The sequence below is a fragment of the Saccoglossus kowalevskii genome, chromosome 2 (genome assembly GCF_978046115.1).
Source record: "Saccoglossus kowalevskii chromosome 2, keSacKowa6.1, whole genome shotgun sequence".
Lineage (NCBI taxonomy): Eukaryota > Metazoa > Hemichordata > Enteropneusta > Harrimaniidae > Saccoglossus > Saccoglossus kowalevskii.
In genome coordinates, this window is record NC_140642.1 from 3,170,010 (window position 1) to 3,187,734 (window position 17,725).

The following is a 17,725-nucleotide window of genomic DNA, read 5'->3' on the forward strand; positions in this document are numbered from 1 at the left end:
GGCAATGTGTTGTGTTCATCTCAATCATGGATAGGTAGTGGCAATGTGTTATGTTTATCTCAATCATGGCTAGGTAGTGGCAATGTGTTATGCTCATCTCAATCATGGATAGGTAGTGGCAATGTGTTATGTTCATCTCAATCATGGCTAGGTAGTGGCAATGTGTTATGTTCATCTCAATCATGCATAGGTAGTGGCAATGTGTTATGTTAATCTCAATCATGGCTAGGTAGTGGCAATGTGTTATGTTCATCTCAATCATGGCTAGGTAGTGGCAATGTGTTATGTTCATCTCAATCATGCATAGGTAGTGGCAAGGTGTTATGTTCATCTCAATCACGGCTAGGTAGTGGCAATGTGTTATGTTCATCTCAATCATGGCTAGGTAGTGGCAATGTGTTATGTTCATCTCAATCATGGCTAGGTAGTGGCAAGGTGTTATGTTCATCTCAATCATGGCTACGTAGTGGCAAGGTGTTATGTTAATCTCAATCATGGCTAGGTAGTGGCAAGGTGTTATGTTCATCTCAATCATGGCTAGGTAGTGGCAATGTGTTATGTTCATCTCAATCACGGCTAGGTAGTGGCAATGTGTTATGTTCATCTCAATCATGGCTAGGTAGTGGCAATGTGTTATGTTCATCTCAATCATGGCTAGGTAGTGGCAAGGTGTTATGTTCATCTCAATCATGCATAGGTAGTGGCAATGTGTTATGTTCATCTCAATCATGGATAGGTAGTGGCAATGTGTTATGTTCATCTCAATCATGGCTAGGTAGTGGCAATGTGTTATGTTCATCTCAATCATGGCTAGGTAGTGGCAATGTGTTATGTTCATCTCAATCACGGCTAGGTAGTGGCAATGTGTTATGTTCATCTCAATCATGGCTAGGTAGTGGCAAGGTGTTATGTTCATCTCAATCATGCATAGGTAGTGGCAATGTGTTATGTTCATCTCAATCATGGATAGGTAGTGGCAATGTGTTATGTTCATCTCAATCATGGCTAGGTAGTGGCAATGTGTTATGTTCATCTCAATCATGGCTAGGTAGTGGCAATGTGTTATGTTCATCTCAATCATGGATAGGTAGTGCCAATGTGTTATGTTAATCTCAATCATGGATAGGTAGTGGCAATGTGTTGTGTTCATCTCAATCATGGATAGGTAGTGGCAATGTGTTATGTTTATCTCAATCATGGCTAGGTAGTGGCAATGTGTTATGCTCATCTCAATCATGGATAGGTAGTGGCAATGTGTTATGTTCATCTCAATCATGGCTAGGTAGTGGCAATGTGTTATGTTCATCTCAATCATGCATAGGTAGTGGCAATGTGTTATGTTAATCTCAATCATGGCTAGGTAGTGGCAATGTGTTATGTTCATCTCAATCATGGCTAGGTAGTGGCAATGTGTTATGTTCATCTCAATCATGCATAGGTAGTGGCAAGGTGTTATGTTCATCTCAATCACGGCTAGGTAGTGGCAATGTGTTATGTTCATCTCAATCATGGCTAGGTAGTGGCAATGTGTTATGTTCATCTCAATCATGGCTAGGTAGTGGCAAGGTGTTATGTTCATCTCAATCATGGCTAGGTAGTGGCAAGGTGTTATGTTAATCTCAATCATGGCTAGGTAGTGGCAAGGTGTTATGTTCATCTCAATCATGGCTAGGTAGTGGCAATGTGTTATGTTCATCTCAATCACGGCTAGGTAGTGGCAATGTGTTATGTTCATCTCAATCATGGCTAGGTAGTGGCAATGTGTTATGTTCATCTCAATCATGGCTAGGTAGTGGCAAGGTGTTATGTTCATCTCAATCATGCATAGGTAGTGGCAATGTGTTATGTTCATCTCAATCATGGATAGGTAGTGGCAATGTGTTATGTTCATCTCAATCATGGCTAGGTAGTGGCAATGTGTTATGTTCATCTCAATCATGGCTAGGTAGTGGCAATGTGTTATGTTAATCTCAATCATGGCTAGGTAGTGGCAATGTGTTATGTTCATCTCAATCATGGATAGGTAGTGGCAATGTGTTATGTTCATCTCAATCATGGCTAGGTAGTGGCAATGTGTTATGTTAATCTCAATCATGGCTAGGTAGTGGCAATGTGTTATGTTCATCTCAATCATGGATAGGTAGTGGCAATGTGTTATGTTCATCTCAATCATGGCTAGGTAGTGGCAATGTGTTATGTTCATCTCAATCATGGCTAGGTAGTGGCAATGTGTTATGTTCATCTCAATCATGGCTAGGTAGTGGCAATGTGTTATGTTCATCTCAATCATGGATAGGTAGTGGCAATGTGTTATGTTCATCTCAATCATGGCTAGGTAGTGGCAAGGTGTTATGTTCATCTCAATCATGGATAGGTAGTGGCAATGTGTTATGTTCATCTCAATCATGGATAGGTAGTGGCAATGTGTTATGTTCATCTCAATCACGGCTAGGTAGTGGCAATGTGTTATGTTCATCTCAATCATGGATAGGTAGTGGCAATGTGTTATGTTCATCTCAATCATGGCTAGGTAGTGGCAATGTGTTATGTTCATCTCAATCATGGCTAGGTAGTGGCAAGGTGTTATGTTCATCTCAATCATGGCTAGGTAGTGGCAATGTGTTATGTTCATCTCAATCATGGCTAGGTAGTGGCAATGTGTTATGTTCATCTCAATCATGCATAGGTAGTGGCAATGTGTTATGTTCATCTCAATCACGGCTAGGTAGTGGCAATGTGTTATGTTCATCTCAATCATGGCTAGGTAGTGGCAATGTGTTATGTTAATCTCAATCATGGCTAGATAGTGGCAATGTGTTGTGTTCATCTCAATCATGGATAGGTAGTGGCAATGTGTTATGTTCATCTCAATCATGGCTAGGTAGTGGCAATGTGTTATGTTCATCTCAATCATGGCTAGGTAGTGGCAATGTGTTATGTTAATCTCAATCATGGCTAGGTAGTGGCAATGTGTTATGTTCATCTCAATCATGGCTAGGTAGTGGCAATGTGTTATGTTAATCTCAATCATGGCTAGGTAGTGGCAAGGTGTTATGTTCATCTCAATCACGGCTAGGTAGTGGCAATGTGTTATGTTCATCTCAATCATGGCTAGGTAGTGGCAATGTGTTATGTTAATCTCAATCATGGCTAGGTAGTGGCAAGGTGTTATGTTCATCTCAATCACGGCTAGGTAGTGGCAATGTGTTATGTTAATCTCAATCATGCATAGGTAGTGGCAATGTGTTATGTTCATCTCAATCATGGATAGGTAGTGGCAATGTGTTATGTTAATCTCAATCATGGATAGGTAGTGGCAATGTGTTGTGTTCATCTCAATCATGGATAGGTAGTGGCAATGTGTTATGTTTATCTCAATCATGGCTAGGTAGTGGCAATGTGTTATGCTCATCTCAATCGTGGATAGGTAGTGGCAATGTGTTATGTTCATCTCAATCATGGCTAGGTAGTGGCAATGTGTTATGTTTATCTCAATCATGGCTAGGTAGTGGCAATGTGTTATGCTCATCTCAATCATGGATAGGTAGTGGCAATGTGTTATGTTCATCTCAATCATGGCTAGGTAGTGGCAATGTGTTATGTTCATCTCAATCATGGCTAGGTAGTGGCAATGTTCAGTATAAAACGTGTAAAATACAATGTTTGGTTACATCAAATTAAAACAATATATTTAGCATATTTCCTCAATTAGAAGTACATCTTCAATAGTAGTAGTGCACATAAACCAAAAATTGTATTTATTGTATACTTGTCTGGACTATATATAGCCTAGTTTTCCCTCAGACTTGTATTTGTCATTTACGTAAGCCCATTTGCTTCTAATAGAGCAAATATTGTAGTTTTGACCATGTGCTTGAGATGTTTCTTTAATAATTTATTGTACAGTAAACATCTCCATTGTATTTAATTTTCTAACTTGTTTATTTTATACCTTCAGCTGGTATGTTGGTTTGTGTGCAAGATTCTGCCCTATGTGAGGACATAGAACAGCAACAAGACATCTCAGAAGCCTCTGAAAGGTACTGTATTGTAATAAATAACAGTTTACATACATTCCCAGTAAACATGATTTTGATGTACGTATGAATTTACATATTTATGTTCCTTTATTAAACTCTCCATAGACAACAAAGTACAGGTCTCACACTACAATTAAACTCTCCATAGACAACAATGTACAGGTCTCACACTACAATTAAACTCTCCATAGACAACAATGTACAGGTCTCACACTACAATTAAACTCTCCATAGACAACAATGTACAGGTCTCACACTACAATTAAACTCTCCATAGACAACAATGTACAGGTCTCACACTACAATTAAACTCTCCATAGACAACAATGTACAGGTCTCACACTACAATTAAACTCTCCATAGACAACAATGTACAGGTCTCGCACTACAAATAAACTCTCCATAGACAACAATGTACAGGTCTCACACTACAATTAAACTCTCCATAGACAACAATGTACAGGTCTCACACTACAATTAAACTCCCCATATACAACAATGTACAGGTCTCACACTACAATTAAACTTCCCATAGACAACCATGGCAGGTCTCACACTACAATTAAACTCCCCATATACAACAATGTACAGGTCTCACACTACAATTAAACTCTCCATAGACAACAATGTACAGGTCTCGCACTACAAATAAACTCTCCATAGACAACAATGTACAGGTCTCACACTACAATTAAACTCTCCATAGACAACAATGTACTGGTCTCACACTACAATTAAACTCTCCATAGACAACAATGTACAGGTCTCACACTACAATTAAACGCTCCATAGACAACAATGTACAGGTCTCACACTACAATTAAACTTCCCATAGACAACAATGTACTGATCTCACACTACAATTAAACTCTCCATAGACAACAATGTACAGGTCTCACACTTCAATTAAACTTCCCATAGACAACAATGTACAGGTCTCACACTACAATTAAACTCTCCATAGACAACAATGTACAGGTCTCACACTACAATTAAATTCTCCATAGACAACAATGTACAGGTCTCACACTACAATTAAACTCTCCATAGACAATGATGTACAGGTCTCGCTCTACAAATAAACTCTCCATAGACAACAATGTACAGATTTCACACTACAAATACACTCTCCGTAGACAACAATGTACAGGTCTCACACTACAATTAAACTCTCCATAGACAACAATGTACAGGTCTCACACTACAATTAAACTCTCCATAGACAACAATGTACAGGTCTCACACTACAATTAAACTCTCCATAGACAACAATGTACAGGTCTCACACTACAATTAAACTCTCCATAGACAACAATGTACAGGTCTCGCACTACAAATAAACTCTCCATAGACAACAATGTACAGGTCTCACACTACAATTAAACTCTCCATAGACAACAATGTACAGGTCTCACACTACAATTAAACTCTCCATAGACAACAATGTACAGGTCTGGTACTATAATTGTTTTGTTACAATCATGCTGTGAAATCATTTCCCTACTGATTTGCTGATTCATTTGCTATGCATCAGAAGATTGTTATGTGATATTAAATCAAAGAGTCTGCTGTTTAGCTAAATGTGCACATCTTAGCATTGTACAGAAGACACATAGCAGCAACTATGTCCTGACAGTTTTGAATTTCATGTTATTTGGATAATTTTTCTAATTTGCCATACAGCAATATATATGATGTGATGAAACCAATTGAAAGGAAATTGTATCTTCTATTGACACTCAGTATTACTTTGTCTTCTACTGAGGTTGATTTGACCCAACTTGTTCCAGTCATGTAAAGTTCTCCAGATGTGTATGTATAGCCAACAATTCAGCAACTTACAGTACAGTTCTCGCGGAAGCTTTGGCTTTTGGGGCATCATTGTCGCCTACGCATGGCTTCATTGTCGCCTCAGCATCGCATCATTGTGGCATCAGCTCGTCATTGAAAATTGAAGCTGTGTTCGCCTCGCTATTTTGTGGCATCATCATGGCCTCAGCTTCGCAGTCTTGAGGTATGTAAATGAGTCTCTAGATGGTAGTTGAGCGCGGTAACTGAGCGTCTCAGTTTTCACGAAGATACGAGTTGAGCGTACGCTCACTTTCAAAAGTAAGCGTGGAGCAAACAATGGAATGCTCGAGTGCGCTCATTTTCAAAATTAAGCGTGGGGACAAACCATGGAATGCTGATAATGTAATGAAAGCCACGCTCAGTTTAACATGAAGTCGATACAAGTTCGTTTCAGAGGTCCAACTTAAGTTAAAAAATCCAATCTGGATATATCACATATTTACATGGGGGACGTTTATTAAAACAGACGCAACCATATTTAATTAAATATTCACGCAGTTTGAACCCTATGACCTTGTAAGATGGACGTGTCTGGTAATGAGAGACTACGCTCACTTTTACAAGTAATAGTAGGCCTGGGAACAACAATGGAATGAGGAGTGTGTGTGTGTGATTTCAAGTAACCAAAGTCGCCAGTGTTACCTACATGAAGTTTTTGATTTACGCAAAATAAATGTCAGGATCGGCAACAATTATATTTAATAGTAATAAAGATGCAACTCTAAAGTTTGTTTTGTCTTGAGTGTTTTTATTTGTTGCATCTGTAAACAACGCTCAGTGACAACGAGTTGTTGCGCACACTTGCATGAAGTGAAAGTTTAAACACAAACAAGAAAAACGTTTTATTAATGAAATGTACATTCCCTTTTGCTCATATGTCCGAATCAACATTCATAGATTTACAATACAGCAATGGCAGTGCGAAGTTACACGTCGTGACATTTATGCCAATACGTTTGACGTGCGTGAATCATTCCGTGGTCGTACAATTACGAATCATTTGGGACAAAACTAACGTCAGCGTTGCATCTAAATTACTATATTGTATTCGGTAGTCGACCCCGGCAGTCAAAAACTCAATGCATACAATGGCGACAAAAGTGAGCGTAAAATAATTCTGGTTTCTTGAAATGAGTCACGCATGTACTCCCCAATGTGTAATTCCATTGTTTTCCCACGCTTACTTTCACAGGCGGGCGTACTCTCTCTATCTATGATCTCGAGTTGGACGCCATGCATACAGTACTTCGCATAATTACACCCCCTTCTCGATTTTACTTTCGATAACATGTATTTCCATTTTCATCAGTCAAGTATACTTACCTTAAAAATATGACGTGCAATAACAAAATAAATGTGACGAAACAATATTTATTAACACTTCCTAAAACTGCAGCAAAATGGCGACGGCAATTATCAATCTATTTGTTGAAAAGGTACTGTAAAATAGTTTATTTCATTCAACAGGGTTTGGGGCATATTCGTTGGCTTTTAAAGTTGGACATCGCGTAACAGTGTCAATCCCCAAACGTATTCCTGGGTTCATGACCTCAGCTGGAATTAAAACAATTCTACCCGTTGTAACTTCGCATAAAAAAAAACAATCACCAGGCACTGGCATTTTGTCTATAACAGTGATGATCTTTTTCTGGATTTACAGCCAAGACAAAGTTAGCTTGGACTTTTAGTTGTTGGACAAGACAAAATAAACGCTGATGATAATACATTTCGACAACAAACGCAATCAAAGGCGCCGACCACGTGCGTTGGAAATAAATAGAACACGTTGCGACAAGAAGTAACACCTGCCTCTTTCACTCAGCATACGAGCGCTATTTCCGTATATTGAATATGTTGGCAAAGAAAAAAAATTCCGGAAGGAGCAAGTTTAAACATCAGACTAGTAATATGAGTTTAAACACAACATAAAAGCAGTCTCACAGTGAATACTAGTAATTATATTGCGCGAGTACGGTTACTAAAAACCGTGGCGCGAGTGAATGAGGCTGATGTTCTATTTATTTCTAACACGCGTGGCCGGCGTCTTTAATTGCGTTTATTTTGTATTTTTATTTTCGAAATGTATCACTGGCTGCGTTTGTTCTGTTCTGTCTCGCAACTGAAAGTCCAAGCTGACTTTGTTTTGGCTGTAACAACAAATAAGCCGATAATTTGACGTGCGGCAAAACATCAGGGCTTACGCACAGTCACGCTGATATTTTAATGAAAACTCGATATTTGTTTGACCGTATTTATCTAACAGGCATGGAAACAGATTTATTAATATATATAATCCTCCTCATCCCACCCATACTTGTTGGGACACTACTGGATAGTTGTCTACAAGTGACGGAAACAGACATATCCATCTGTAATATAAAACGCCGCCGATTACACATAAACAATACGAAAAGGTGGTCACACCTCTGTCGAAGTGTTAATTGGGTCGCAAGACTTCAATTAACAAGTAAACTATCTCAAGCATTCAATTGTTTGGTTCCATGCCCAATTTTGAAAGTGAGCGTACGCTCTTTTTACCTCCATGGCTAAACTCATATCTTCAGAAAGCTGATACGGGAAGGAATACTTTTTTATGCGTCCTTCTTACAATGTCATAGGGGTTAAACTGCTTGAATATTTAATTAAACATGGTTCATAATAAACTGAGCGTAGTTCTCATCACATTACCAGCATTCCCTGGTTTGTTCCCACGCTTACTTTTAAAAGTGAGCACACTCTATTCCATTGCTTGGTTCCACGCTTACACACTCAAGACAAAACAAACGTCAGAGTTGCATCTTTATTACTATTAAATATATGGTTACTTCACAGTCCCTCTACTGTGGTTACTTGAAATCAGACACACGCACTCCTCATTCCATTGTTGTTCCCAGGCCTACTATTACTTGTAAAAGTGAGCGTAGTCTCTCATTACCAGACGCGTCCATCTTACAAGGTCATAGGGTTCAAACTGCGTGAATATTTAATTAAATATGGTTGCGTCTGTTTTAAGAAACGTCCCCTCACGTAAATATGTGATATATCCAGATTGGATTTTTTTAACTTAAGTTGGACCTCTGAAACGAACTTGTATCGACTTCATGTTAAACTGAGCGTAGCTTTCATTACATTATCAGCATTCCATGGTTTGTCTCCACGCTTACTTTTGAAAATGAGCGCAGTCGAGCATTCCATTGTTTGGTTCCACGCTTACTTTTGAAAGTGAGCGTACGCTCAACTAGTATCTTCATGAAAACTGAGACGCTCAGTTACCGCGCTCAACTACTATCTAGAGACCATTTACATACATGCAGTCTTATGGCATCAACATGGCATCAGCTTCAACTTATTGTGACATGAGTATGACCTCATTATTTGCATGCAGAAGGGCAGTAGACAAAAACATGTACAGAAGTTCGATATGTAATCGATTTGAAATTCAAGGCGAATAAAATAATATGATCAAGAGTAAAATGACATTTTAAAAAGATATCTTGTTTAATTATTTTAGTGTTGCGAGTATTGGGCACCAAAAACTTTGCGAAGTACATTACAATCGGCAAGGTGACAGAGTTTCATGTTGACTGGAAGGAAAATCGTGATAAATTCAAATCACACGATGCAATCGTCGCTCTGATACAACACAATTTGCTTTATACGAAGTGGAACTGTTCTTGTTATAAAATTACCCTTTTTTCGCTCATTTTATTTGCTGTTAGAAGAGCAGATTCAGATTCTTCATTTCGGTGGTATTTTTCTGTGTTTCGTTTAGTTTTAGCCGAGTTCGACCCCATGCCCGGAATACTAAAACATGCAATACACACGTACGCCGCCTGGTGAGTCGGTGTCGTCGCCGGTCATCTTGATACAAAGTTCCAAAACAAGTGCGTACATTTCCAACATATGATTGGATGGTTGTGGTGGCGTCAGTCTGGTAAAATTTGACAACCAATTCTCAAAATTAAGTCACGATCAGTGACCATTCCCACATTTTCAACCATTTTAGCACGGAAGTTGCCAACAAATGTTGAAAACTCGTGAATTTTATGAATTCGAATAAAATAAAGCTAGCGATTGGTAAGACTGGTTAATAATATATCCCCCGATGCTCTTCGATTTTTTTATTTCAAGGTGAGAAATGGATACTAGTAGTTGAAGTTCCATCAATTTCAAGGCGACTATTTAACCGCGACAACTCTACGCTCTGTTGTAGTTTCGCGAGGTGAAACAAAAATACAATAAATAGTACTCGTTTAATTATTTGGTTGTACAGCCCGCAAATTACGGGACATGATCCCCATGAATTGCGATAAATAAATGCTGATTGTGTTGAATGACGGATGTCGGGACCGTTTGGAGAAACAAATTACGGTCGGTAGATATTTCAAACAAATGAAATTATTAACGAAAGACGAGATTTTTCTAGGTATTTACGATCATACGGTCATACCAAATATATGCAAAATTGACAAATACACAAAGAGGTGTAATAGTAGGTCATTTTTATTTTAGCCTTAGAAATATTTTCTTTCACTCAGTCCACGTCCATGCGTGGGAATTCTATTTAGCTTCATGGTCCTTTGGCTTGTCTTCTGCTTGGGGGGAAACAAGAATAATTATACAAATCGTAAACTCGACACAATCAGGAAAAGAAACCCAGACAACCATGTTGTACTTCTGTTGAACTACATTTTGTAGCAGTGCGTCACGTCGGAATATTGTCTAAAATAAAATATTCAATCCCAGCCAAATCTAGGTCAAAGGGTCAGATTGCGTGCATATAATTATAGATAGTTAAAACAAAAAGTATTTGAACTTTTGACAGTTGTTTGACATCTATGCACGGTTACTAAACTAGTAACTGTGATCTATAAAAACCAGAAAATTTTTAGTAGTCCGAATTTTTGCACGGTCGAAAATAAAGCGGAAATTGATCGGCCAAAAGCGGAAGCGGTCGAGAGGTTTGGGGGAAATGAGTACAGTACTTCTTTGTTTGATGAAGTGATGCTGATGCCACATTGTCGCCATAATGAGGCCACAATGAAGTGAAGCGATAATCGCCTAACTTTTTAATGTCGCGACATTGATGCGACGATGAAGCCATAACAATGCCATAACGATGCGATGCTGAAGCGAAGCTGACGCTGAAGTGAAGCCAAAGCTTCCGCGAGAACTGTACTGTAGCTGGCAGTGTTGCTGTCGAAAATAATACTGATAGTTTACATTCTATACACAGAGTGAGTCTGAACTCTCTAGACAGTGGTACAAGTGGTCAGTCCACACAAAACTTAGGTAAGTGTAAGAAAAGATACCTGCAAAGAATTCTGTAGATAATTGTATACAAATAATTGGCTCAAATTTATTAATAATAATTAAAAAAAATGTCTTGTAATATTATTACCATACTCGTCTAAAAATTATGGGTGGGTGCTTTGCTGAACATGGGCGCAAAATCATACGAGTATGGTAATTAAATGCATGATAAAAAGAATTTTGCTTCTAGTATGCCTGTATGTCTGATTCAATCCAAGTGCAGTTATAGAGACTCTGGTCACTTTCAATATACTGTAATCATTGGCCAATCAGTGTAATTTTCCTACTACACTTTTTTTGTATTGAATTACACTTATTGGACTCCTGGTATTGGTAATTACCGAAACAAATCATTACAAATCTTGTATGATCAGCAACCAATCAGAACTTGTGTTACTGACTGCTCTCTAATAAGATGCATGCTCTAATAGGTTGTCACATGTTGTCATGGCTGTTGAATGCCATGTGCATTCATTTTAGAATTCAAACAATGTACACTGGTGACCAGAAAATGACCAAATTCTCTACAGACATCAGATTTTAATGATGTTAGGCATTAGCCTATTTGCACTTGTATCATGCATATTGCTTTCAACGCTCTGACACACTGTGTGATATATTGATTCAACACTCTGATACATTGTGTGATATCTTGATTCAATTCTCTGACACATGGTGTGATATCTTGATTCAACACTCTGACACATTGTGCGATATCTTGATTCAACCCTCTGACACATTGTGTGATATCTTGATTCAACGCTATGACACATTGCGTTATATCTTGATTCAACACTCTGACACATTGTATAATATCTTGATTCAACACTCTGACTTATTGTGTGATATCTTGATTCAACGCTATGACACATTGTGTGATATCTTGATTCAACACTCTGACACATTGTGTAATATCTTGATTCAACACTCTGACACATTGTGTAATATCTTGATTCAACACTCTGACACATTGTGTAATATCTTGATTCAACACTCTGACACATTGTGTGATATCTTTATTCAACCCTCTGATACATTGTGTGATATCTTGATTCAACACTCTGACACATTGTGTGATATCTTGATTCAATTCTCTGACACATTGTGTGATATCTTAATTCAACACTATGACACATTGTGTGATATCTTGATTCAATTCTCTGACACATTGTGTGATATCTTGATTCAACACTCTGACACATTGTGTGATATCTTGATTCAATTCTCTGACACATTGTGTAATATCTTGATTCAACACTGACACATTGTATGATATCTTGATTCAACACTCTGACACATTGTGTAATATCTTGATTCAACACGGACACATTGTGTGATATCTTGATTCAACGCTCTGACACATTGTGTGATATCTTGATTCAACACTCTGACACATTGTGTGATATCTTGATTCAACACTCTGACACATTGTGTGATATCTTGATTCAATGCTCTGACACATTGTGTGATATCTTGATTCAATTCTCTGACACATTGTGTAATATCTTGATTCAACACTCTGACACATTATGTAATATCTTGATTCAACGCTCTGACACATTGTGTGATATCTTGATTCAACACTCTGACACATTGTGTGATATCTTGAGTACCAAGTATTAGTTTCAATGTCTTGTTCTTCAGTTAAACACTCCATAGCCAACAATGCAAAAACATGGAAGCAGGGCTATTTAATACATACATACACATGTAGCTCAACTACACAAAATGTTCAAAAATTTAAAATATTCGGTTTGTCTAGTTTTTAAAATCAAATCTCCATAATGAAACAATTGTTAATTACACTGGGTTTGACAGCATTAGAAAAGCTGACTACTCACTCAAAGTGTATCGGTGCGCCATTTCAAAACTAGTTGCTTTTTAATTACGGATGTGTACTACAGTACAGGTGCATTAATTTGCTTTGCTGAGAATTGAAAACAAGCTTCTCTTAAATGTTATCTGTTCTAAGTCTTTGCAATGAGTGTGTACATAGCATTGCTTTGCTATCGTAATAGAAATGCTACCCATCATTACAGGTAGACCACACGGTTCTGATAATGAGAACCCTACAGTCATAAAAGCCATGCATACATTAAAAGAGTTTGGTGAGTGGACGGCACAAAAAATGCATTGTAGTTTTAGTTCTAATTATGCATGGTTATGTATACAATTGGGGAATCTTTACATTTATGATCTCAGAAATGCTTGCTACAACTGCATGATCTTTTACTTGTCTTTTTTTTCATCTTTTGATAAATCTCATTTGTCCTCATACTGACAGGTAATGCGATTCACATCCATTTTTATTTCTCATTGCTTGTTGTTGAAGACTATGCATGTGCAAGTTGATTATTTAGTTAGGTGTATTGATTTGAATATGCATGATTTGTTTTCTTTTATACTGTGTATGTCTTAGTCTGACATGTAGGCGTGAGTCTACTAACGCCTGACAGGATAGTGTACATCTCATCGTATTGCAAAGAGTTTCATTGAAAATTCATTTTGGTGGTCATGGTAACACCATCAATCAAAGCTGTGTTTGCATTGTCGGCAAAAATCACTGTTTTCAACAAGATTGGGCGGAAATTTGCCAGCGCCTTATCACACATTATGTCAAAAAACAAATAAACACTTTGATGGCTGTCACTATCTGATGTTTGTGCAATTTGATTGGTACCGACAAAAAATCGTTGAGGGGAAGTGAAATAAAACATCGTCAAGTGTGTTGGGTTTGGAGCACCGCAAACTTGTCAGGCTATGAATGTCTTTGTGTTTAACATTCAAACCTTCAGTAATCTTGCACACATTCAGACTGGTATGATAAAACACTGGATATATGCAAAAACTGTCTAAAGTGAACATAATTTTGGTTTGTACAATCCAGTGTTTGTTTAACACTTTTTGGATAATAGAAAGGTATTTGGATTATGTTAAATATGCTTGTTTGGTTTAGATGTTTCTGCTGTATGTGTATCATTTCAATGCATATACCTGAATAAATTTGTACCAGGTTCTACCATATGTAGTAGTTGGTGATTGTAAAAACACTGTAAAAGTACTTATGAAAACAGTACTTTGTGATTGTAAGATTACTGTAAAGGTACTTATGAAAGCAGTATTGACCTGTGTCCACTGCACTGTTTTGTATGTATTGCAATATCTACGACATTAACACTATTATTTGATTTACTAGACAATAAAGTCAATATAATTAATGAATTCACTAAAAATCATTCAAGATTTATATTTGTTCAAGCCAAAATGTTTTTAACATGCAGCTGTATATTAATTTATGTGTAAATCTGTATTAGTTTAGCCCATGTGAAATGCTGTATATTAATTTATGTGTAAATCTGTATTAATTTAGCCCATGTGAAATGCTGTATATTAATTTATGTGTAAATCTGTATTAATTTAGTTCATGTGAAATGCTGTATATTAATTTATGTGTAAACCTGTATTAATTTAGTCCATGTGAAATGCTGTATATTAATTTATGTGTAAATCTGTATTAATTTAGTCCATGTGAAATGCTGTATATTAATTTATGTGTAAATCTGTATTAGTTTTGTCCATGTGAAATGCTGTATATTAATTTATGTGTAAATCTGTATTAGTTTTGTCCATGTGAAATGCTGTATATTAATTTATGTGTAAATCTGTATTAGTTTTGTCCATGTGAAATGCTGTATATTAATTTATGTGTAAATCTGTATTAATTTAGCCCATGTGAAATGCTGTATATTAATTGATGTGTAAACCTGTATTAATTTAGCCCATGTGAAATGCTGTATATTAATTTATGTGTAAATCTGTATTAGTTTTGTCCATGTGAAATGCTGTATATTAATTTATGTGTAAATCTGTATTAATTTAGCCCATGTGAAATGCTGTATATTAATTTATGTGTAAACCTGTATTAATTTAGTCCATGTGAAATGCTGTATATTAATTTATGTGTAAATCTGTATTAGTTTTGTCCATGTGAAATGCTGTATATTAATTTATGTGTAAATCTGTATTAGTTTTGTCCATGTGAAATGCTGTATATTAATTTATGTGTAAACCTGTATTAATTTAGCCCATGTGAAATGCTGTATATTAATTTATGTGTAAATCTGTATTAGTTTTGTCCATGTGAAATGCTGTATATTAATTTATGTGTAAATCTGTATTAGTTTTGTCCATGTGAAATGCTGTATATTAATTTATGTGTAAATCTGAATTAATTTAGCCATGTGAAATGCTGTATATTAATTTATGTGTAAACCTGTATTAATTTAGCCCATGTGAAATGCTGTATATTAATTTATGTGTAAATCTGTATTAGTTTTGTCCATGTGAAATGCTGTATATTAATTTATGTGTAAATCTGTATTAGTTTTGTCCATGTGAAATGCTGTATATTAATTTATGTGTAAACCTGTATTAATTTAGCCCATGTGAAATGCTGTATATTAATTTATGTGTAAATCTGTATTAGTTTTGTCCATGTGAAATGCTGTATATTAATTTATGTGTAAATCTGTATTAGTTTTGTCCATGTGAAATGCTGTATATTAATTTATGTGTAAATCTGTATTAATTTAGTCCATGTGAAATGCTGTATATTCTACTGAATAATTCTATATACATTGCTGCTCTATTTAAATCATGTATTTTTCAATGTTGATGATTTCTTGCTAAAATTAAAATTTTTCAGATACATGATACATGTATTTGATAATTGACATAGTCTTTCTAATCTAGTAGTTTCTCCAGTAAACAAAGTTGGTGTGATGGATTATATTTGGTGGAGTAAAGTTGGTGTGATGGATTATATTTAAATTGTACACAGTGATGTTTAAATACAATCTGTTGACCATTTTCAGATACTGCCTGGGGTTTGTTTGTTCGTTGTACTCACCTTGTGTGTCAACGGTTGATGTCTTCATGGAAAACAGAACTGCACATATCACTGGCAGCACTGGAATTGTTGTCAGGACTGGCCAAAGTTAAGCTTCATATACAAGGTATTTAACTCTGCCATTCACATGAAAATGAAATGATGAAATAATGATTTATATCACATACTTTAGTTTAAAATTCAGTTGACAACCCCAAATTATTAATATTTGTGTTAATATTTTCTGCTTTTTCAAGTCTATGTCATTGTACAAACTGAGTCACAAGACTTTTACTTGCAAAACTCAAAAACAACGCTATATATGTGATTCAGTAATTAAGAAATTTGCTCACAACTTTGAATGTTATTTGTAGATACCTTGGAATGTAGAAGAGCTGTGAAGTGGATTTGTGATTACATATCATATCAGTGTAGTAGACCAGCACCCAATCATTCAAGAGATCTACATACTATGATTGTAGCAGCATATCTGTGTCTGAGTGTATGGATTATACAACATCATTATCTCTTAGATGATAAGGTAAGATTTCAATGTATTGCTGTGAATGAGTAAGTGGAGATGCCTTATTGTCATTTGAAACATATCACAAAACATCTTTTATTGAATGTGATTCTCATTTTTTTAAAGGAGTGCCTTCATTGTGTCTTAGAAGTTGTAGAACTTGGCATATCTGGAAGTAAATCTCAAAACAAGATGAGTGAACCAAAAATTTACAAGCATGACAAAGAACAGAAGCCAGCTTCATTGAGAGTTCGAGAAGCAGCTGAATCAGTTAGAGGGTATATCATGGATAATTTGGTAAGTTTTATTTGGCCAATCTGTATAGGCATTCCGTTATCTGTTCTAAATTCTCCTTAATAAATTCATAATCTTTTGTCTACAGGGTTATTTTCCCCCACCATGCGGTGCAGAAGCTGTTTGTTCTTTGTTGAATGAGGACTCTTTATTGAGATATGCCAAAGGGAAGTATGCTAACGATAAGAGTGGTAGTTTTAATTACTTTGTACTGGAGAATAAAGTATTATTAGCAGTGTTGGAACAACCTCTTGGTAGTAACCAAGGTAACCATTATGTTTATTGTGATTGTCAGTCAGTAAAGATGAAAGCTGATTTACAGTATATTTCTCTATATCTTGATTGTATTGAGACTCATCTTAAATTTAGGAGAGTAGAGCAAACTTAAAAAGCTGTTTCAATCATGTTCAGTGATTGGTTTATATAAGATTTTATAGTTGTATGATGCCAATGAGTTTTTCTTGTCATACAGTTGATTGGAAAAGTGTTTTTTTGGCAGTAATGAATTTGAACTCTTAATTTATAGATCCTTTACCAACAGTCACATCCATCTTAAGAGGTCATAGTGGAAGACATGCATGGACAATGCAACTTAAACATTTATCAAGAAATCAAAAGGTATAGAAACATCTTCACTACTTTCAATTATTTGTAATAGTAACTGTTCTGATCTGGTCTGAAATAGGAGAGTGCTATCTTAGAGTTTCATGTGTCAATATTTGGACAAGCTTTCTTTGATTTTTTTTTTGCCAAACTGGTGGTCATTTTCATCCTAAAGATATTGATTTGACTGATCTATTTACATGGTTATGCATA

General features: G+C 36.2%; 1 protein-coding gene across 2 annotated transcripts in view; it reads left to right on the top strand.

Annotated features, from left to right (window-relative positions):
• Positions 1-17,725, top strand: part of LOC102803423 (ral GTPase-activating protein subunit beta-like) — an 86,791-nt gene that overhangs the window by 51,182 nt on the left and 17,884 nt on the right. For both annotated transcript variants that reach the window (XM_085507811.1, XM_085507817.1), the window contains exons 11-17: positions 3,959-4,040; positions 11,128-11,183; positions 16,079-16,219; positions 16,467-16,633; positions 16,742-16,912; positions 16,998-17,175; positions 17,436-17,527. In XM_085507811.1, coding sequence (XP_085363937.1) covers positions 3,959-4,040; positions 11,128-11,183; positions 16,079-16,219; positions 16,467-16,633; positions 16,742-16,912; positions 16,998-17,175; positions 17,436-17,527 — 887 coding nt within the window. The remainder of the gene's footprint in view (positions 1-3,958; positions 4,041-11,127; positions 11,184-16,078; positions 16,220-16,466; positions 16,634-16,741; positions 16,913-16,997; positions 17,176-17,435; positions 17,528-17,725) is intronic.